This window comes from Sprattus sprattus, assembly GCF_963457725.1.
Source record: "Sprattus sprattus genome assembly, chromosome: 2".
Classification (NCBI taxonomy): domain Eukaryota; kingdom Metazoa; phylum Chordata; class Actinopteri; order Clupeiformes; family Clupeidae; genus Sprattus; species Sprattus sprattus.
The window spans coordinates 46491647-46514695 of NC_137921.1; the positions used below are offsets into that span (position 1 = coordinate 46491647).

General features: G+C 42.0%; 3 protein-coding genes across 5 annotated transcripts in view; 1 reads left to right on the forward strand and 2 right to left on the reverse strand.

The window, feature by feature from the left end:
- Positions 1 to 351: 351 nt before the first annotated feature.
- LOC308382718 (volume-regulated anion channel subunit LRRC8A-like) lies at positions 352 to 2926 on the reverse strand (the record flags this gene model as incomplete). Its single annotated transcript, XM_080860247.1, has 2 exons — positions 352 to 633; positions 836 to 2926. 2 exons carry the CDS (start codon positions 2924 to 2926, stop codon positions 352 to 354), a joined length of 2373 nt encoding a protein of 790 aa, XP_080716373.1.
- Positions 2927 to 6148: 3222 nt separating this feature from the next.
- On the forward strand, positions 6149 to 14277 carry LOC308360319 (kynurenine--oxoglutarate transaminase 3-like). 3 transcript variants are annotated; one of them, XM_080832147.1, is made up of 14 exons: positions 6149 to 6246; positions 7030 to 7121; positions 7839 to 7903; positions 7997 to 8141; positions 8741 to 8890; positions 9309 to 9395; positions 9502 to 9627; positions 9986 to 10106; positions 11144 to 11220; positions 12016 to 12105; positions 12414 to 12600; positions 12908 to 12981; positions 13210 to 13296; positions 13773 to 14277. In XM_080832147.1, the coding sequence occupies exons 2-14, from the start codon at positions 7032 to 7034 to the stop codon at positions 13824 to 13826; spliced, it is 1353 nt and encodes a 450-aa protein (XP_080688273.1). In that variant the 5' UTR covers positions 6149 to 6246; positions 7030 to 7031; the 3' UTR covers positions 13827 to 14277. The 3 variants fall into 3 exon arrangements, with proteins under 3 accessions (XP_080688273.1, XP_080688272.1, XP_080688274.1); XM_080832146.1 differs by lacking the exon at positions 6149 to 6246 and adding an exon at positions 6587 to 6632; XM_080832148.1 differs by lacking the exon at positions 6149 to 6246 and adding an exon at positions 6648 to 6766.
- Positions 14278 to 16868: 2591 nt separating this feature from the next.
- pkn2b (protein kinase N2b) overlaps positions 16869 to 23049 on the reverse strand; it is a 29785-nt gene continuing 23604 nt past the window's right edge. Inside the window, exons 13-22 of the mRNA XM_080857481.1 lie at positions 22871 to 23013; positions 22460 to 22535; positions 22245 to 22336; positions 21692 to 21868; positions 21511 to 21573; positions 21318 to 21394; positions 20596 to 20738; positions 19116 to 19223; positions 18942 to 19022; positions 16869 to 18763 (exon numbers count right to left, since the gene is read on the reverse strand). Coding sequence (XP_080713607.1) covers positions 18560 to 18763; positions 18942 to 19022; positions 19116 to 19223; positions 20596 to 20738; positions 21318 to 21394; positions 21511 to 21573; positions 21692 to 21868; positions 22245 to 22336; positions 22460 to 22535; positions 22871 to 23013 — 1164 coding nt within the window. The 3' untranslated portion in view covers positions 16869 to 18559. The remainder of the gene's footprint in view (positions 18764 to 18941; positions 19023 to 19115; positions 19224 to 20595; positions 20739 to 21317; positions 21395 to 21510; positions 21574 to 21691; positions 21869 to 22244; positions 22337 to 22459; positions 22536 to 22870; positions 23014 to 23049) is intronic.

The window sequence follows — 23049 nt, forward strand, 5'->3', positions numbered from 1 at the left end:
CAAAATCTTGGTAGAACTTTAGGTATAACATTCATTTGAGTCAAAATCTAGTGTGATAGACCTACTAACAGCATCAATTCTGCCAACAAACCCAAACTGGGTTAAAAATAATTATTGATAATATCTAGAATGGCACCTACGTCCATTTAAAACGTTTGCACCTCTTTTTCACTCATTCCACACCACTTCTTAATCCTGGTTTTAATGATTTGAATGAAAAATGTACATACAACAGTCATTTAATGCATTCATTGACCAACTCACAGAAACATATTGCTTGCAAATAGAGAGGACTTTCACTTTTTTTTTTTCACTTTCACTTCACTTCAAACCAGATCTTGTTCAGACCTATCACACAGAGTATGTCAGTCCACTGTCTCCATGTCCTGTGTTACAGATAACCAAGTTACAGTTGGCGTTGACAACTACATCGGATTCAGAAGCCTTGAGGGAGTGCTCCTTTTCAGGCCTCTGGAAACCTTCCTTGATGCTGGGAGGCAGGGAGTTAAACAGGCCCTCCTCCACCAGGAGTCCCCCAGGCCGGAGACACAGGCAGTCCTCCAGCTCAGTAGGTAGGCTCTCAAGCTGGTTTCCCCGTAGATCTAACAGGGATAAGTTGGTGAGCTGACTCACCTGTGATGGAATAATGGATAGACTGTTGTGGTCCAGCAGAAGAGATAGAAGCGTTCTGCAGTGAAACATTTCTTCTGGTATAACATCAATCTACATGAAAGTGGAAGGGAAAAAAGGGTACTGATGTTTGTTTGCCTACTACATAATACATTTTATTTTCACAAGTTTTAAAAATTCTGATTTGAATGAATAGATCACTTACATTGTTGTTGGAGATGTTCAGATACTGCAGTCTCTTCAGGTCCTGTATTCCATGGGGAATGACAGTCAGGGAGTTGTGACTTAGGTCTAGATAATACAATCTTGTGCACAAGAAGAGCTGAAAGGGGATGGTTTTGACGTGATTGTGACTGAGGTGCAGTTGCTCCAACGATTCCAAAACGCCAATGTGCACAGGGATGTAAGTGATGCTGTTGTGCTTCATCTTAAGTGTAAAAAGCCTTGGAAGGTGCTGGAAACTCAGAACCTCTTCTATAGTTTTGAGGTCGTTTCCCTCCATATCTATCTCCTGAAGGTTGGTGAGGCTAAAGATGGAGCTCGGAATGCGCTGAAGGTCGCAGTGAATGAGCTTCAGGCAGGTTAGGTTCTGCATTGTTTTGAAACTCTGAAGGGCCGAGAGCTGTGTGCCCTCATTATCCACGATAAGGGTTTGAAGTGAGGTCAGTGAGCCTGCGATCACCTTTGGCATCATCGAGACACTGCATTTGAGGAAGAGAACCTTTAAATTCTTCAGCTTTGGGAGGCTGTTCACAAAGGCTGAGTTCTCTTCTGAGAACAGATTACCATAGAGGTAGAGCTCAGCCAAGTTCCACAAGTTGAAGATCCAAGTTGGTGCTTTCTGAACTTCAGTGAACTTTAGTTTCAAGATCTTCAAGTTCTGTGAGAGGAAGGAGAGGGCCATAGGATCTACGGTGGCTGTGGTATGGTCTAACCAGAGCTCTGTCAGATAAGTCAGCTGGGTGAGTTTCTTCGGGAACCTAGCCTCCGGTATCAGTTGCAGCTTCAGCACCTCCAAGTCGTGGAGCTCAAATACAGCATCCGGGATTCCACTGAGCAGCATGAGGTGGAGCTCCAACTGGTCCTTTGTGTTCCTCACCACTTTCTGGTGCAGCTTCTCTAGGGCCCATAAGTTGTTCAGATTTAGCTGCCTCAGCTTTTTCTCACTAACCTCAGACAGGAAGACAGAGAACCTTTTGGAGAAGAGGGGGTTGTACTGGTCAAGCAGATGGAGAATGAATGCAAAGTCATTCTTAACATCAGGGATATCACTGTAGATGCTCTCTTCCCGGACCAAATCGAATGAGTAGTGGCGCAGTGAATTCCGGATCATCCACCAGAAGCTGTAGAAGCAGGCCAGACTGTACAAAATGATCAACATTGTGTAGACTAGGGAAAGTAGCCAGAATATAGTAGCAAGTGAGTGAACACAACGGAACATATGATAGGGTACAACTGCTCTCAGGTCCACTGTACAGTCCACGTCAAATGTGAAGTATGAGGCAGCGCGAGGAATGTATACCAGCCACACTGCTAGAACCACCATTTTCAAAACAATCTGCTTCATGTAAAGGTGGTAAATAATGTCTGTGTCTTCCACATGTACCTTCAATTTCTTGACCTTCTCAAATATGGCTTTAGCCTGCTCTCCTTCTTTTTTGTCTAGAACACTGATCGGCTCCATCCCAATAGGCTTCCTGTCTTCACTGGTGGTGGACACCTTCTCCACAGGCTCGATTATACTTGCAGAGGGCTGGGCACCCCCACCCTGCTCCACCACAGTCTCAGAGAGTGCACGAGTGGTCCATGGTGAGTCACAACACTTGTGGAGGATTGAGACAAAGTGCATGAGTCTAGCGCTGGTGCTGGGGTACTTGAACCAGAAGTTGCTGATTATCACTAGGACCATGGTCTGCAGCATGACCACATAAGGAAAGAACTTAGCAAACCAGTGGAGCTGATGTTCGTAACACACTGCATCTATGAAGGAATACTGCTGTAGGTCGAGCCTGAAGAACCCAGGGGGGGATGGTGGTATATAAAACTTTGGAATGCTGGAATTAAATGTAGTAGATGTTTGTTTGGAATTATACGCATTTTCACAGATGCCATCTGAGGTCATCTGACAGGCCACACATATGAATCTACGGAGAGTGACCTGAAGAGTGCACCCCAGTGTGGCCATCGTGAGCATCATGATCGAGAGATAGTGACACAACACATCCCACCAAGGCTGCAGCACACGATACAGGGACTGGCCATTGGTCAGGTCCTTCAGCTCACCCTCTGAGAGCATTGTTCTCACCTGAGGAGAAGCAAAGAAATAAGAAAGTGAGCAGTTACACATTTATGCCCCTCATAAACACACCTACTATTTGTATACATGTTGGCTTATTTACTCACTAGATGAAGTGTCAGTTACATTTAAAGTGCTGAGTTCATTTTAACAAGTGAAAGTCTTTCTATGATATCTGAAAAATGTCTTTCAAAGTGAAAGCAATGCAAATGTGTGTCTGTACGTTGTTTTAAACATTCTAAAAATAAACTATACACGTTAGTCAAAGCACAAAAATGCAAGCCAGGCCCCAAATTAAACCCCTGAACTTGAAGCGCAATGCATAAATTGCACTCACAGGGTATAAACCAGGAAACAATTATATTGAGCGTGAGACTGTTCAAATACACTGACAAAAATGATCCCACCATATTTTCTAATTTAATGTGATTTAGGGATAAGCCTGGGCTAAAGGCATTTTATTAATTCAATTTACATTACTGAAGTAGACAAGAATCTGGAACTACAGTATTTGACATGAATAAAATATTGCAATGTGGTTCTGAATGTTTCATGGAAATTAAATTATAGCATTAGATGGTGTTGAATAACTCATGATTAGTATACACAGGTCCTATCACATTCTTATAGACAACGTTTAATTTGGTCTGATTTTGCTGAACTGATTTGATAGAATACTGTGAATACTGTGGAAAACTGTTGTTATGTGCTTACTCTAAGATGTGCATTCAGTCAATTAACCAACAATACATAAATAATAAAAATTAGGCCTATAATTTGTGACAGTCCCGTGCAAAAACACTGTTTTCCCATATACATCTTATTGATGATCATTAGACTAAATAATCTTTCTTTGTTGAGTGGATTACATCAACTGTGAATGAGAGTGACTAGAAAGTGCAGATTGAGGCCAATAGGCCTGCAGGCCCCATCAAAACATGTAAATAACACATCTACAAACCCTTACATTTATAAGCTGGCACTATTAAGCCATAATTGTTCAATATTTATCAAAATATAAAGTGTTAATGAGAAAGAAACTACCGAAGGGGACAGGAAAATGTTCTTAATCTTCTTGAGACCAAAGACAAGAACAAGACAGAGAAAAGCCCAAGGCTCCTCATTGTGCTCATCTCTGCATGCTCTCTGTGGAGTCTGTTTTTCCCTCTCGTACAATTCAGAGCTGACTTCAAGCCCAAGGAGATTGGCAAAGAGAGCGCAGAAAAAAAATAAAGCATTATAAATTCACTTTAATTTAGATAATTAGACCCAAAAGGGCTTTAATGCTGAGATAATCTAAGAAAACTCATCCTTCAGGATTCATATTTAATGTGTTACTGAGGTCATAAATAAATCAGGAGCGTCGTGAACTCGGCAAATGAGCACCATTAATTAAAAGTTGGCCATTTAACTTAGTAATAACTTTTAACAGGGGAAATATGTGGATTATCAATATAAATTGAGTGAAATGATTCGGCTAAACTGGATGTTAATCATGAGCAGTTGAATTTCTGCAAATCAGTGTCGTTAGTTTTAAAATTAGGCAAAAAAATCTCTATCTTTCAGTTAAATTCAACTGCACCTTTGTACATCCCAGGATCTCACTATCAAGGCAAACGAGACTGACTAATACTATTTTTTGCTGTTTTAATCCACATGCTTTTGGAATGCTATTAAACCAGGAATGTGGAGACTAATAGGCCATAGCAACGTGTGTACTTAACCAAATTAAAGGTTGTGTTTGCTTAGTGTTAACAGTCTACACCTCCCCAGCACTCTGAAATACAGTACATTTTAATCAAATTATCACATTTCTAAATTTTTCAGCTTTGGCCTCCCATAGCACTTTTGCAAGGGGATGTCTGCCATGGCATAATTTGCTAAATATAAACAAGTTTAATTGCATTTTAAATTTGTTACAAACAGTGGACTTATCTGTCCAGGGGGATAAATCTAATTTCCTCATGTAATCATTTTTAGGGCCAGACATCCGAAAAACATTACAGACATGTCATGTCACAGAACCTCTGAGTGGGATAGTCTGGGGCAACTCATTTTATTTCAATACATCTGTGACACTTCCATTCAAGCCTCTGATTACTTGATTTGTTCCATGGTAAAAATAAACAATTCATAAAAGTTTTTTTGTTGGCCAGGATGGTAAACCTGGGCAATTTGTTTGCTTTTTTGAGGTAAGCAATGCTGTTGCAAACAGTACACACCACAAACTGAGGTCGATTGAAACGGCAAGCATTAGAAAAATCCTGTTTTAGAAGAATTTCTCTCCAGCCCACCCTGCCTCATTGCTAGCATTAGCAAGGGAAAGGAACACTTCTGTAACTTCGGCTATGTATTAGCAGTACTACCAATGGACAACATTCAAATAGAAAGCATGTAAAACATTTTAGTGTGAAGATTAAGGACCCACACTACCATTTGTTAACAATTTAGTTTTAAGTTTACATAATTAATCTAGAAGCACACTTACATGTAAGGAGCTAGCCAGGATTAACGTTAGTTCAACAGCTAAAGGTGCAACAGTTATCTTAAACGTTGATGAAATCTTACCTCACACGGAATGGATGCGTCAGTCTTTCTCAGTAACTTTTACCAAAAACATGTAATTTGGCTAAGTTAGACTAAACTACCCTTAACGGTTTCAAACAGGTGAAAAATATGGATTTGTCTTGGTTAGAATTAATCTTAACCTAAAAATACCCCCAAATTAGGTTTCAGTTGTCTGCAACGATTCGGATTAGACACAGATTCGGATTGAATCATGTTTTGGTAGAGGGTAGGGCCTACAGGTAAAATGAACGTTAATATAAATTACAATTGTAGGTTATGGCAAATTGACAAACCCTAGGGCCACTCGCTCCATCCTAGTGTTTAACAAATTCTGTAGTTGTTTTCATCTTGTATTTGGCGCCATCTGGCGTAACCATAGACAGACCGTAATGTATGGCAACAAAATGGTTGGGGGATGTGCGCCATAGACATTAATGTCTTTTATGTGCACTGCCATACAAAGCACTCATTGGCCTATTCACATTGTATCAAACGACTTGCACCCAGTCGTAACATTGAGCGACTTTGACCGAAAAGTAGCTGTCTTTATGTTGATGAGGACACACAATCGCTGTCTGATAAGTGCTTTTTTCCTAAGCTTTACGGTGGACGTGCGTCTGACGAAGCTGAGTGCCGCTTTCTCTTTCCGGGTTGGGAGTCGGATGTGCACGTGGGACGTGCGTCTTCTAGATTCCACAACATCCTAGTTTACAAACTAGAAGTTATCTGATTCTGCAAGCATTTTCTTAAATGTAAGTGAATAGTCTCTTTTGTGAGCTGGACGGTTTTCAGAAGGCGGAGGGTCCGTCAAAGAGTTGATTGGTGCACTCACACCAACACAATACAACACTAAGATGGGCTTTGATAGAGCAGGAAGGGCTAAAGACTTTACATGGTCTTATTGTGTTACATACGTTTCAGTATCTCGGCTCTAGATCATGCTCAGTTATAGCTTTTTTCCAATAAATAGCGAAAAATAACGGTATTTATTGTGAGGTGATGAAAGTGGATAAAACAATTAGTCTAACATGATTGGCTAACCTAAGGGGCGGAAGTATAATTACGTCATGTGGACTCTTTCTAAACAACGCTCGCTGCCTGCATTCGATTGGCACTCATTCAGTTTTGCAGGTTGCAGGTAACATTTAAGTGAAAACTCAAATGTCTGGGATTGCAGTTTCGCGAATGAATGCATCGGATAAATGGTCTGTTATTGTCATGCTTTTTGGATGGACAGGTTACCATTGGACGTTAGATAAGATATCAAATAAGGTTTGGGCAGTTTCTTGTAGCTAATGTGAGCCGGCATTAGCGAGTTATCCTTTTTGAAAATGCATAGTGAATAGTTATGTTCAAAAATCTTTAAATGATTTTGCATGACATTCGACTTACACACGTCTGACTTGACAACAGACTTGAAGTATCTGCGTCCCGAAAGCCTGATGTAGCAGATGTTTCTCATGCAGTTTGTTTCACCCCAAGGAACCGGTATGAAGAATAGTTTATCTCAATGTTTTTTACATTTTGTTCGGCAGATATGAACATCACACACCTTGCATGTCGATGCTACCTCTCTGCTTGTCCACTATTCAGAGTTAACCCTGCCAGACTCCTCTCATCCACACAAGTAAGTCAATATCTGGATCTGACCTTGCCTCTATATCAAAGGAGGCTTCTCTAAGACTACAGGTGAAACGGTGTTTCACCAAAAAGGACAAGGGAAAACAAAAACAAAAATGACAACAATGAGGTTTTTTTTTCTTGCTTTGAAACAGAAATGTTGATATCCATAAAAAATACCTATCTAGACGTGAGCTGTTTTCTTGAATTCAACTACTAGTCTGTGAAACAGCGCCAACCTCACCCGAGGTGAAAAGATGAACGTCAGTGGAGCAATGTTTCACTACCATAGATATTGTGGTCCATTACTTTGAGTGTAATTTTAGATCACATTTGACGGCTAGTCGCCCCTAGTTATCTGCTCTCCTGCTGTGATGACGTCTTGGCTTCCCGTTTATTGAAAAAAAAAAAAACGTTAACAGTTTTTTTGTTATCTGATTAAAGGCAGTTGCAACTACCAGTCAAGAAGAGATTTAAACGTAGCTAGACAAGGCACTGTTTTTTCAACAGCACCACCAACATTTCATGCAAGGCGCAACTATCCATAATTGTGCAATATGTTTAATTTATTTTTGTTGAGAAGGAAATGGCATACCTAATAGCTGAAGCTTGTGAGGTGGTGGTCTCTTGTTTAGGCTCCATAGAGTCTATATACTACCTATGTGACCTTATTGTTCTGTATTTTTTTTTTAATTAGAGACTGATTCGTGTCTTATTTGTTTAGGTGACCATGGCATTCTCCAGGCATAAACATGCCAAGAGAATTGAGGGTCTGGACAAGAATGTGTGGTAAGTATGAACAAGCATGTACCTTTGTGTGCTTATTACAGAATATGATTTTACCTTTGACACAAAACTGTGTTTGACTTAAACATTATGCAGGGTTGCCTTCACATCCGTGGCAGCAGACCCGACAATCGTCAACCTTGGACAGGGCTACCCTGATATTCCACCTCCCTCATATGTCAAAGAAGGGCTTGCCCAGGCTGCAGCTGTGGACAGACTGAACCAGTACACAAGGGGCTTTGTAAGATTACTCTTAAAGTTCTTCATATACAGATATCACACCTTTGTATGGCAGTACTTGACTGAATGTCTTGTCATTCATTTTAAAGCTACATGATGTAAAACCTGCTGAATTAAGTAAGTGGTAGCCATAGCTGTCCACAAACATATCTGCTTAATTTCTCCATTGTGTTCTGTTGTGTCCAGTCCAATCTTGTGCTTCTCTGTCTCTTACATGTTGAAGGCCCTGTCCCTAAGGGTGTGCTTTCCTAACATTCTGATTGGAATAGGGATACTGGAGTATTACATTTCAATTTTGGCAAATTTGGATAGAGGCAAGCTAAAGGCTCACACACACAGAATACAGGTTCCTCGTATAGTTGTAGAAACGGAAAAGGTTACAGTTAGGGGGGGGGCTGGTAGGGGGATGGTTCTAGCTGGAAAACGGTGTAAAGGCAGACAGGAAGGCCTGGTAACAACAGTGATTAACCATTTACAATAACCATGCTAATATTCCTGAATTTCTGCTCCTGAAATTTGCATCATCATCATCATCATCATTTTTATATGTCGATTGGGTGTGTAACTTTACTGCTTTCATCTGTTTGACTGTGTAAACAGGGTCATCCGTCTTTGGTGAAGGCCCTGTCCCAAGTATATGGGAAAGTGTACGATCGGCAGATTGATCCCTTTAAAGAGATCCTGGTCACAGTTGGGGGTTACGGGTCCCTATTCAGTTGCATGCAGGCTCTGATAGAGGAGAAAGATGAGGTAGGACCAGGTCTTTAGAAATGTTCCAAATGTATTTTGCTGTGAACTAAGTGTCATTTCAGTTCCTTAGTCAAGGTGGAGCTACTCTTGATCTCAAGCAGAGAGATACTGTATGCAGTAAGACAGCATCTGCAGGTTATTCTTTCAAAGCTAAAATGAGCAGTTCTTTCTAACTATAACCAGACTTGTTTACTGTGAGAGTTCACCTAATTGGTGATGCCTATGTCCTGAAAGTTTCATGATTGATTAATTAACACAACTGCATCATGTTGCGTACACTAAGTACAGACAGTAGGAGATATGTTATTTTAGAGCATCCCTTATAGTCACAAGAATGTAATGAGTAGTGTAATTAAAAAAGAAGACTGCAGGAATGTGTTTATTGAAATGCACACTCGCATGATTTCCCTCTCTTCAGGTCATCATTATTGAGCCTTTTTTTGATTGCTATGTTCCAATGGTACGAATGGCAGGAGCAAAGCCAGTATTGATCCCCCTCAGACTGGTAGGTTTGTCTCGTGAATGAACTTCCTCAGCTCTTTTAAATGCACCCAACCCTTAGCTAGAGTCTCTGAATTTACATTCTCTGACCTGGTTGTTTCCATACGCAGAAGCCTGGCAAGAAAGGAGACATCACCAGTGCAGACTGGGTTCTGGACCAGGATGAACTTGCCAGCAAATTCAACTCAAACACAAAGGCCATTATCATCAACACGCCAAACAATCCCATCGGCAAGGTGAGGATATGTCAACTGAGATGTGAATAGATAGATTGGATAGGTCTGCATGCACCTTTAAGGAATGATTTGCTTTGCGAAATACAGTATGAGCTCATTATATGACATATTACTAAAGCAAGATTAACTGAATCTTTTTTTGCTGTTCACAGTTCACATAATTCACTTTTGGAATTGTATTCAATCTTAATATTCTGATTCCCAAAATCATTCACATCCTTTGTTTACATTAGGCCTTTGCTTTCACGTTTTAAGCGTCATTTTGGCTCTAGTCTGGGCCCCAGGCAGTCCCCCGTTTTCTGGTGACTTTCAGCTGACAAAAGATGTTTGACTGACAATGCACCATCCCCTCTGCCAGATTTTCAGCAGAGCTGAGCTCCAGGCCATCGCAGACCTTTGCATCAAACACGACACCCTGTGCTTCAGCGACGAGGTGTATGAGTGGCTCATCTACAAAGGCCACGAGCATATCAAAATAGGTACTGGCTGGATTCATCTGCTAGTATGTGTGAGAAGCATTTATGTTACCTCGCGAGAGGGGGAAGGATTCCTGCATGCTTGAACCATTACCCTCTTGGCATTTATATTCAGTATTGCTACATTGTCGCAATGTCAACTTGTGTCACTAGTGTAAATGTAAGGCATGCAATGAACTTGTCTTTAAAACCTAATTCATTATTAAATGCTTTAAATTCCATTCACTAGGCAGAGTTGCATACATTTAGTTTGTTTAGTTACATAAAATGCATCCTTACATGCATATAAACTCCTCAAAAAAAGTTCGGAAACATTTCTTCAGTCGATTATCCCTCCCCTTTAATAAAACCAATTGGTATTGTTTTGTATATCGTTGGAAAGCCTGATTAGTCACCTTTACAACGAGGTACAACTTGTAAGGATCGTGCATTCGTGGAATGAGCAACACAGCTAACCGTGTGGGTAGCGGCCCACTTTTTTTTGCCAAAATCCTAAACAAAAGTTTGGAAACGTTTCTTCAGTCGATTTTCCCTCCCCTTTAATAATACCAATTGATATTGTATTGTGTATCGTTGGAAGGCCTGATTAGTCACCTTTGCAACGAGGTACAACTTGTAAGGATCTTGCAATCGTGGAATGAGCAACACAGCTAACCGTGTGGGTAGTGGCCCAATTTTTTTTGCCAAAACCCCCTGCAATATTCTTCTGTTGGTATTCACTCTTGTTTTGAGTTACTTGGTGGATTTGATGATTCTCCCACAGTATTAAGAAAAAAAAAACATATTGACCATTTTTACACTTTATTCATTTCATACTGTCAGGGACCTATAGGGAGGGATAATCGACTGAAGAAAAGTTTCCGAACTTTTTTTGAGGAGTTTATATCAATGCATTTTCAAAGGACTGCTTAGAGAGGTTCAATGCAAGGGTTATGAGTAATAATGACATGAGTGAGTGAAAACAGTTGAAGTCAAAGTAAGTGTGTTGTGATGAGATGAGAAGGCCACACTGTTATACTTACTGTGGTTTGCTTTGTCAGCCACTCTGCCGGGTATGTGGGACCGGACGGTGACCATCAGCAGTGCAGGGAAGACCTTCAGCGTGACTGGCTGGAAGGTGCGTATCAGCTGTGTTGGTGCAATGGGTACAAGCCTCACATGGGCACCAGAATATTGTAGGTATCTTACCTTGGGAGCGGACACCGGATAAATGTGGATGCAATTGTTTATAAATAGTAATACTGTCTTCACGAGGGCCACCAAGATATCATTGGCACTATCCTGACAACAGCACCAATAATATGTTGGTGTTCTCGCCTGATTGGACAGGCATCAACCATTCAACACAACAGCAGATTAATTAAGTTGAACACTTGGGGGTACCACACAAAGTGTAGTGTCCATCACAGTGTTCAAAATAATGATCAGCCACAACAGGACTTTTGTGGTCCAGTTCAGGGGGCGTAGATAAGGTGACATCAGGCTTTAGTTTGATTGGAGGAGAGGCTGACTGTTTACGTAGTTACGCAAGTTCCTGATTAAAGACAAACACAATGGACGTATTCCAGGTGTACGAACAAGTTGCCTCATCCTTGTCATTTACCTTCTAACAAGAAGACAGGAATTGCATGGTTTCCTTTTGGTATGGGACCATTTGTGACTATGTTTAGAGAATCTCTTATGTAATACAAATTATTACCTTGTTTGCCTTAGGACTATATGCACCTCATAAACTAATTTCCTGAAGTGGCAGGATAGTTACATGCAGGGCACCTATGAGCATTTAATGTATTCTATTTTGAAAGGAGGAATTTAAACCTGAACAAATGTTCCTTCCTGTCTGCCCAGCATCCCTAGTCTTTCATAGGAATGGGTTAAAGTGGATGCTATTTGTCTTCCTGTTCTCCCGCAGCTTGGCTGGTCTATTGGACCAGAACACCTGATCAAGCACCTGCAAACTGTCATGCAGAACACCATGTACACCTGTCCCACTCCACTACAGGCAAGTACATAATGGGTTATCCCATGGCTTATACTTCTTTTCTTGAGGTTCAGTTAGGTTGTATGTCTAGGAATAATTAATAAGTTTCCTGTTAAAGCAGCAGTAATGAGTTTTGGTCTTGTGTTTCAAGCCTCATTAAATAAAAAATGAAATACAAAATCATTTTTGTCAAACATTGTCTGCCTCAGAGTTTTGGCCAGACCCGCCCGCACACGGTGACTTTGCTCGGACCCATTACAATGCTCATCCAAAGTTAGCGGTCACATTTAGACGTGCATGACACCCTCGCTGCCCTTGTTCTCCTGTAGGAGGCAGTAGCACAGGGCCTGATGATAGACTACCAGCGCATGGGCCAGCCCGACTGCTACTTCTCCTCGCTGGCTGATGAGCTGGAGGGGAAGAGGGACCGCATGGCCGGTATCCTGCGCTCCATCGGCATGACCCCTGTGGTTCCAGAAGGCGGCTACTTCATGATCGTGGACGTGACCGCGCTCAGTGAGCTGCTTTTTAGACCTCATTTCTGAAATACCCAACTGTAGAGTTTAGATTTTTTTTTAGATGTGTTCACATATAGTGTTTCTTTTGTGTAAAATATGAATAAAATCAGTTCAATGTTAAATTTATATTTTGAGCTATGATGTTTTATGATGCAACTATCCAGATATAGTTTTTGAATTTGAGCGATGCTGGGGAAGATTCCAAACTATATTAGTAAGCCACCACCTAACAAGCCAGATGTTGATGTTAGTAATGTAGCTATGACGACCGTAACCACTCCCACTTTCCATGTGTTTGCCTCAAGATCAGGACCTGTCGCACATGGGGGGCGATGAGGCATACGACTACAAGTTCGTCAAGTGGATGATCAAAGAGAAGGTAAGAGGCAGCGAAAACAGCCATTTGAGTTTTTTTAGTTTGTTTCAGTTCCCAAGCTACACCCAAACACTCCATTGTCATCAGTCTTACAGTCAGCAGCTACTGTAACAGTGAAATAATCCTTGAGAAGACATTCAGCAGAGACACAGGCCAGGCTATCACCACTGGAGCATGTCAGTGTGTAACTATTTCCGTCCTCTGTTTTGTCAACCCTCCCCCACCCCCCAGAAACTGGCAGCCATTCCAGTAACTGCCTTCTGTGGAGATGACTCCATAAAGCAGTTTGAGAAATATATACGCTTGTGCTTCATCAAGGTAACTGATTCTTGACAAATCTCTTAAAATTTCTTCATAAATCTGCATAAAGAAGGTGACAATGTGACTGAATTGTCTTCATCGTATGTCCAGACATCCCCAAATAATAATGTCAAATGTAATTCCACTACTGGATTCTTTGTTCTCTAATGTCTCTCATCTGTTAATTTCTAAAGCCACTGATTGAGCTGGAATGATGATCTAAAAATATCATAGCGATCAAATAAATAGGTTCTGTCATTGAATGAAAATTCTTTGAGCTCTCCAAGGGCCTGCAATCAGCTACGACAAACTTCATCGTAGGCTGACTATAAGACCTTTAGTAAACCTCCAAAACAGCTGGCCATCCCTAGTTGCTGTGGTCTTCTGGGAGTTAGCATGAAATGTCACATCATTTGTATGCAACAGGTTATTTACAGGTTGTCTATTTTAAGCTAGTCTTCTGAGATTTGCGCATTGTTACATGTCCACTGCAGCAAGACAGCACACTGGATGCAGCAGAGGCCATCCTGAGGAGCTGGAACAAGTAGATGCCATGCTGGGAAGGACCGGGACTGACAATCTACTGCGTTCACACAGCGTGTTGACTTGACCTGAATCAGATTATGTTTGCAAAGTATGTTTGCATTAATCTTTAACACAACACATGGAGTTGAACAAAGTATTGGCCACATATTTATAGTGCATATGACATATTCATAGCGCAAACCAGACAAACTTGAATCAAGGCCTTAAACACAAAAAACACAAAATTTAGTTTTATATTCTCTCTCTCTCTCTCTTGTCATTAATGAACATTTTATTTGATGTTTTCTGGTGCTGTAAGACTTGATGTAGCAACATAGCGGCTGGTTTTGCTGAAGATGTGAATGAAAATGGTTAATTCAATTTAAAATATTAAAATGTTGTTCTTTCAATACATAAAAATGTCTCCTAACTTTGAATACTAACTTGGGATTTTGAATAAATACCTGTGTGCAATTTCTGTCTGTGTTTCCCTGGTTGCTTGAGCTCAAGCACCACCCCTGTGGTAACACAGCCATTAACTGGTTCCACCGCTTGATCTGGATCCGCTCCAACTTTAATGGGTTCTTCCTTGGCCAATGCTGCACCCCTCCACCAAGGTTTATGAAAATCCACCTGGTAGATTTTGCATAATTTTGCAGACAGACAGACAGACAACAACACCAAACACTTAACGAAAATATAACTTTGGCGGAGGTAATAATGCAAACACACACTTTAAGAAACACACACACAAAAGACACACACTTTTGCTTTAATGCAAACACACACTTTAAAACAGCAAGCTGGTGGATGTGGGATTAACCGGAGCCCTGGGGTAATGGCTCGGCTTCTGGTTTGACTGCTCTATAAGTGCTCATTTTTGTCACAGTGACTCAAATAGAAATATTCCATCTATGCAAAAATTGGAGGGAGGTTAGTAAAAATGTCAATTGCATCGTGATAGTGTATACTTTTAGAGAATATGGTGTAAAAACCATAAATGAAAAAGTTCAAATTAAATGTTTTCTCTGATAATAATAATATAGCATGCTCGTGGTGATTGTAAGTAAGCAAACTTAATATAAAGATTTTTGGTCATGTTGGTGTTCAGTTTAAAGGAAGACACCTGCCACTAGATGGAAGCAAACTCTAAATGAAGAGCTCTTCAAAGGCTTGTTTATCACCTTGTTGATGTCTAAGTTTGGCAATGTGTCCTTTCAGGTTGTGTTTGATCTCCAAGAAACACTGACTCTCGGACTGGGAAAACAATATTTTGGTTTCCTCATGAAAATTGCAGCCATTTTCTAAATAATATTTAACAGGACCCTTGATCTTCCAGTGTGTGCGGTGAAATATGCGAAATATAAAGGAAGAAAAGGTTGAATTTTGTCGGGGGCATCATTGGGTTAACTGCCCTCCCTCAAGACCGCACCGGTATATCAATTCAAGGGGACTTGACACCTAGTCTGGTCTGCAAGGCCAATGCCACTCCAACATGTAAGCAGTGAAAACTGGGAATGTTGAGTGCTTTAAAAGGGGGGGGGGGGGGGGGGGGGGGTATTATCAGCCCTGAATTAGACTCATTTCAGATGCCCTGTGTATTCCTCCTCTCTGTTTTTATCTCTCTGGTGCCCACTATTTGGACCTTGTGGCCCCTCCTCTTTCTCTCTCTCCCTGTCTTCCTGCAGCCGGATAGAGGGTGTCGCTCGCTGGTGCTCCCAGAAGGCTGGGCACAGCAGGGCGGAGTCTTCTCCTCACAGGCCTCCTTCGCAGTTTCCCTTTCCTCTTCCTGTGTGGGAAATGTGTCCCCCGTTTCCCCTAGAGAGCCAGTCAGCCAGAGTTACCATGGAGACTCCCTCTGAGACATACAGCCACCCTTCCCCAATCAGGCCTGGTTGGCTGACCATTGCTGGCCCCTCAAGACAGCTGATGTTGGGTATAGCCTGACTACACCTAACCCTGGGCTATTTGATTTAAGCGGTGGCTGCCAATTCCTTACAAACACCTGGTTCTGTTTGGTGTGACTAGCTAGCTGGCTGAACATGTTGACTGGAATCAAGAGATGAAGTGTGGTTGAAATAAACACCTGAGAGACGCGCAGACCGTCCAGAGGTGGTCTATGAGCACGCTGTTTGAGTTCCAAATGAATCAATGAAAAGGGTAAATATTTAAGTCCTGACCCATGCTTGAGGTTTTAGCAGCAGTTACATTGCCGGGTATGTACAGTGACCCATTTTTTCTAATAACAGCACATTTTCCAGGAGGGCGTCCAACTGGTTAAAGGAGGGTTCAAAGTTTCTAGACTTCATCCCATATCTGGTGTTCAGCTGTTCTAATTCTAACCCTACCTGCACTTTGGTTTGGCCTCAATCCACACTCAAAACCACATCTGTTTAAAACCACCACCTGAGTTGCAAGACCAGTTCAACAAGCTTTTGTTGGTTTTATTGGGGAAGCAGTCTTTTTTGTCAAGAGCCGTAAACAGGTAACCAAGCTGCTTTGAAATGTATCCAGTGCATTGAAATGTCTCGCAATTCAAGGGATGCAGTATACGTGTGGGGGTGGGGGGATTTTGAAACTTTTCATGCACATACATGTTCTTTTACCCCAACTGTCATTTTCAAACAGTGTACAGTAGAAGCGTGGGAGAACCCGAAACAGTGACACATTTGCCTTTCCTCATCTGGTTTTTCAAGTTTGGCTGGTTGGAATTTTTTTTTTAAACTGGTCTTTGTTGTTAAAGCCAGCCTCACCAAGTCAAGGCAAGCACCCCACTCTCCCTCTCCTCCATGACCTTTAAGCTCAGACCCTTTACCTCTCCTAATCTGGTCCTTCTAACGTCTCGCTGATCCCTCAAAGAGCCTACCTCTCAGTTCAGGCTTCCCATTCGGGCGTGCTCATAAAAAAGGTAAGCCCAATGAAAACAGCCTCTAAAACACAGGATGTCCATCCGTTTATTCAGCGCATACATTCCTCACAGAAGCTCCTTTGGAGGGGGGGGGGGGGGGGGCAGGTAGGGGGGAGACCAGGATCAAGCTGAATTTTGTATTAAAATGTGTGTTTAGAGTGTTTTTGGTGATCCACTAGGTGGAACAGGCTGGCGTAGTTGGGGGATCCTACCTCAGACGTCCCCAGGCCCACCCACTGCACTATCAGTACACGTGCCCAATGGGGGGGGGGGGGGGGGCAACCAGCCAGCATCACTAAACAGTCTGCATCCCAGGCCTCCATACTTCAATGCCCAAGTGCTACAATGTCATGGGACCAGGGAGGATAACTTCCAAGTCTGCAAGACGGCCAGGGCCAGTCCCTCTTCGCATGGCATCACAAAACAGACAGAGCTTGGGCGATATTTAAAAAGAGCCAGAATACAAATGTCTTTTTAAAAAACACTATTTAAAATACAGCCTGCTTTGGCATACATGCATGCCAAACAAAACAAAAAATATACACTTTGTTTTCATTGTGATGAATATACATTTTTACATTCCGTTTTGAGAAGTTCAGATTCGCTCTCAAGTACGAGCTGCCCTCTCTTTTTTGATGTCCATACATCCATATATTAAAAACAGAAACATGTCATACCATACAGCAGATTCAAAAGGCTATTATTCTAAAAATACAGTATAAAACTATAACTTACACTTTTCTTAAAGAGTACATGATTGTTAACAGGGGTCTGGAAGAGTCTGGAAAGAAAACAAAATAGATGATAACTCAATGCAGTTATTTTTTCCTTTCTTCTCTTTCATTGTGAAACAACTTCTTAAAAGTTTCAAACACACTCATCCATCAACATGACCATCTTGGCCAACATCTTGTTGATGATCTGAAGACCTTGAGAGGGAGGAGTATTTGGCAGCTAGCTTTGGTAGGTTTTTTGAAGTACCTGACTATTAGTGTTTTTGTAAGACCTTCATCTATGACAGAATTTAAGGCATTATGGGGAGAAGAGTGAGGAAAACGAGAGAATTAAAAAAAAAATGAAAATTATATAAATACAAAAAGATGTGAAGATGTAGTGTTGTGAATGGGGACAGCTGACCAATGATTGTCCTAGACGTGCACGGGGTCACTTTTGCGTCCATACATGGAGAAAGGAAGCACTTAAACGGTCCCCCCCCCACCAGGCTAGACTACAGTCCAATAACTGCTCAGATACACTCAGCCTCTTCCATTAACAGGCACATTTATCTGCCTTCGGGGCTGACTAATTATCAACAACGTGATTTTATACATGAATGAAAAAAGGTGGAGGATTTTCTTTTCCGTAAGTGACAAAAAATAAACAGTATTACTTTGACACAGCTCAGCATACCAACAGGAGAGGGAGGAAAGATGACACAAAAGCATGAGTCATCCAGTTTGAGATCTTATACAAAAGGAGTCCATTTTAAACAATCCCAGTGCTCCGACAAGACAAAATGGATACCATATAGGGCATACACCTCAGATGACATTTTTCATCTACATCTACTCATATTTGTGGGTACAGATTTCTCGGTTGATTTATTTTTGTTTAAAAGCTTCCTTCGTTTAAAAACGTCAGTCCCTTCAATGGCACAGAGACAAGAGGACAAGAAAATTAGCTTGTGGACGACCATGACCGCTTCTTGCAGCTGGCGAGTCTTGCTTGTTCAGTGAGAGGGGTTCACAGTGTTGAGCATGACAACAGAGGGCAGGGGCAGTGTTGACGTTTAGTGTGGAATTAACTTCTTGTTTTGTTTTGTTTTTGTAATTGAAAAAGGAGAGGAAGCTAACACCAGTCAGCGATGTAGTCGAAATCACCAAACATCTCCTGCTCGTTGGTTGTGAGGACCCTGGGCTCACGGGGCGGCGTCAGGATGGGCGCCTCAGAGGTGAACTCGTCGTCGAAGTTGCTGACGTCCTCGCGACCCTTTATTGTAGGAATGAAAGGCGGTCGGACCTTCTTGGACAGGAGGCCGTTCCAGTCGACATTCTGGTGGAGATGAGAGAGAAGCAAGGTAAGACAGCATGCTAGGTACCTTAACTAGTAAGGCCTTAGTAAGGTTTTAGCCACGACTTAAGATCCAGTGCAATTAGCTGAACTGCACTGATCTGTAAAGGTTAAGAATCTGAAAGAGAAAAGTGTCGTGACGTGTCATGGGAGCACGTACTCTAAAGAAGGGGTGCTTTTTAACTTCTTCTGCATCTTTCTCTCCAGCTCCCAGACGCCTCTCTGGGTTCCTCCTCAACAACTGTGGACAGAAACATTCCCAAATCAGACACTGCATACAAGCTTAAGAATAACAAATCAACTGTACGGTCTAGTCAGCCAATTGTCTACACACCCTTCTCATGATGGAGATGGCCTCTGTGGAAAGGAATCGTGGGTAGCGAACTTCATCGTTGACAATGCTGTCAAACACCTCCTCTTCATCGTCCCCTGGGAACGGCGACTGAAGGAACAGACACACACAAACTTCAGTCAACAGAACTACTTATACTTATTAGACGTCCTCTTAGCGGTGCATCAGCACTGCTGAAAAAGCAGTTTGCTGTTTTTGCCAGTGTTGGGCAAGTTACTGAAAATTAGTACTTAGTTACAGTTACTAGTTAATTCTTATAAAGGTAATTGAATTACTTCCCAGTTACTGTATATCAAAAGTAATTAGTTACTAGGGAAAGTAACTTTTATATCTGCGTTTAATATAATGAATATGAACAGTACTGAACAGTCAAACCCAATAAACATATATATTTTTTACCTAATTATTTTAAACAACAGGGCAACATGCCTTCAAATCAAGCAGTAGTACAAAAGTCCCTTTTAACACTTAACTTAACACAAAATAACTGTCTCAGTCATTTAACAGTGTTTTTTTTTAACTACATTAGTTAAAGTGATTGGCTTACAGTATTAACACCATATAAAAAGTAGGGGGATACAAAATAATCAATTAGTGGTTCAGTTCACAAAATACCCTGATACACCCACACAGTATTCACAATATGCTAAATATATAATTAGAATAATATCTTTCTAATACATCCTAATCGCTGGCAATCCCCACCCTGATCAAGGTAGGAACTGTTTATAAGTTCCCACTGGTCCCGGTGGCGCTTCTTTCGCCGGTGCCCCGACAGCCAAGATGACTGAGGACACGAACACCCTATACAGTTGGTAATAGATTCCACGCGTTTTCTGGTTAAACAATAAATGTTGGAAACCACGATCGGTGTCCTAGCCTTCTTTCCATATGTATGCGCGATTGTATAGGCCTACAAGTGCAATGAATGTGTGTTAGCGGCCGTGGAGAATGGGAGAAATAATTGCGGTTATATATCCGTGTGTGAGTGCGTGCGTGATTGTATGCAAGTGCAATGTGTGTGTGTGTGTGTTAGCAGTCCTGGAAAATGGGAGAAACAGTTGCGTATGTACAGCCTTGCGTATGTACAGCCTTGTGTACTTGTCTTTGTGTGTGTGTGATTGTATGCAGGTGCAATGTGTGTGTGTTTGTGTGTGTAAGCGGTCATGGATCTGGGTAGCAGTGTCTTTCATGTGCGGTCGCATTGGTCCTGCGACGTCAGATCAGAAGAAGCTAAAGTAGGTCTATCTTGTCTTCTTGTCTGCAAGTGTTAATTTTCCACAAAAGATAGTAACGCGGGTAACGAACTCATTTAGATTTCAGTAACTGCATTACTCGATTTAAACAAATACTTAGTTACATGCTCGTTACCGCTAAAAGTAGTGGAATTACAGTAACGCGTTACTTAGTAACGAGTTACTCCCAACACTGCACATTGCTAATGCTAACATTAGCGCCTCACCTCTCCGACCAGCATCTCAAAGATGAGCACGCCCAGGCCCCACCAGTCGACTGCCCGCGTGTACGATGTCTCGGTCAGCACTTCTGGAGCCAGGAACTCGGGCGTGCCGCAGAACGTGCTGGTGCGGTCACGGAACCCCATGCCTGAGAACAAACCAGCCGAGCAGAACAGTCACACAAAGCCACGGCAATGACTAATAGTGACTAATAATAGCCTCCCTCAGGGAGTTGAATGGAGAGAAACCGAAATAACTGAGTAATCCATATTTGTTCAGTGTTGGGCTACATTTACACAGTTTCTGTGGGAGTTCCACAAATCACCTGTTGAGAGGGGCAGGTGTCAGTATTCATTCAGTAGCTATTATTTGCTCTTGTACAACACTCAAAATTCTACAGGTGGAGGAGGTTGGTCACAGTAGGTGACTATGGTGTTAAAGATATCAGTGTCTGAAAATGCTACAGTAGACTTTAGACAATGCAAGTATGAAAGTTTGTGTGAGGTTACCTTAATTTAAATTTACATAATTTTGTTATTTTTTTGTATTGAGCTCTAAAACTGTGCCTGTGCTCATATCTGGAGTACAGGTATACATGATAAAAAACTGGGAGAAACTGAGGGGGTTATGTGGGGACCTCTAGGTGATTTGACATGGAAAGACCCTTAAATTAAAAAGAGTGCATCTTGGATATGTTTTTTTGGTTTAGAACTTAGTCGTCTCTAACCTTCTTTGCACAAGCCAAAGTCAGCGATCTTCACATAGCCTTCAGTATCCAGCAGGAGATTATCCAACTTCAGGTCTCTACAGAAGCACACACACAAGCAGCGTTAGGGGTGTCAAATATTTTTTCACAATGAAAGCTATGATGAAGCTCTCCGATTAAAATGTGACCAAACGTGACAAGGAAATTAAATTACCTGTAGACGATCTTATGATCATGAAGAAACTGCAATCCCAGGACTACACAAGCAGCATAGAAGCTAAAAAGGAAAAATGTTACCCTTTTAGATTCAATGACACCCAAGGGTCACAGTGACACAAAATGCAAAGAGCACCAGTAGACAGCGTGTGTGTGTGTGTGTGTGTGTGTGCGCTTACACGGCACGGGGCTCAGAGAAAACGTCGGCGTGGATGTGCATCATGAGGTCGCCACCGGCAGCGTACTCCATGACGAAGCACACATGCTCGCGGGTCTGAAAGCAGGCGAACAAGTTGACCAGGAACGGATGCCGCACGCTGTTCACCGTCTCAAAGATACGCTTCTCGCACATAAGACTAAACAGGGGTGGGAGGGGAGGGGAGGATGCAGGAGGCAAAATGACCATCACATTTACAGTGCAGGGATTTAACAGAAGCAGTTCAATCCACTGAATGTTTCTTACTAACAAAATGCACAGAAACAGTGCGTGTCCACTTTTGACTGGTGCATCGCCAGCGACACCTCAGAAAAAACTATTGTTTAAAGAAATAGTAATAATTTTCTTATATATTAACATTGATTTTTTATTGATTTTTTTACTATAAGAGTTACATATACTGTATATTATAAATCATATTGTCTTAATTATTCAGTATTATGTTGACGATCAGTTAGTGACTGAAGAGGTGTTGCCTTTGTATGAACATATTTCTCAAGCTCCACTCTGCATACCTGTCCACCTCATCGCGAGCCACAATGTCGCCTTTCTTCAGAGCTTTGATGGCAAACATTTCTCCGGTGCTCTTGTACTCAGCCAATAAGACCTGGAACGAGAGGGAGGAGTCACCATGAGGTCGGAACAGGAAGAAGAATTCATTATCCTGCATCACAAACATGGCTTGCAGCTGATTGGCAGGTGAGCATGGTTTGCAGAAAGTGTTGTGTACCTTCCCAAAGTGTCCACGGCCAAGGACTGCTACACATTTGAAGTCGTTTAGGCTGAACTGGAATTCCTCCTCTTCCCTAGAGAGAGGGGGGAACACAGTGCTCAGCTGAAGACAACATAAGAGCAAGAACTAACACTTGTCCATATTCCCATGCCTAGTAAACAGATCAGATTTCAAAGATGGACAGACAGAGAGGGACACAGACTGAGTACTGAGTCTATGGCTTGTTAAATACACTTCTGCATATAAATCCCCTCTCTCCACCCCCTCCTTTATCCCACCATTCCATATATTACTATATAAATGACATTCAATCTGTTTCAGGTCATTTCAATCATCCTTTAGTCACACATATTGCGTGTTGCTGGGACATGTATTAAGCAGCCACTTGTCAGAGGTGTGTTTGCGTACTTGATCTCTGCTGGGGGCTGGACGGAGGTGAGCTCCAGCTCAGGCTGGGGAGTCTCGTCCTGCACCAGACTGTCGTGGACCAGGGGCACCACCACCATGCTGTTCCGCCGGTCATTCAGGAAGTCAAAGGTTGCCAGCGCATCCTGTGTGAGGGGGGGGGGGGGGGGGGGGGGCAGTCC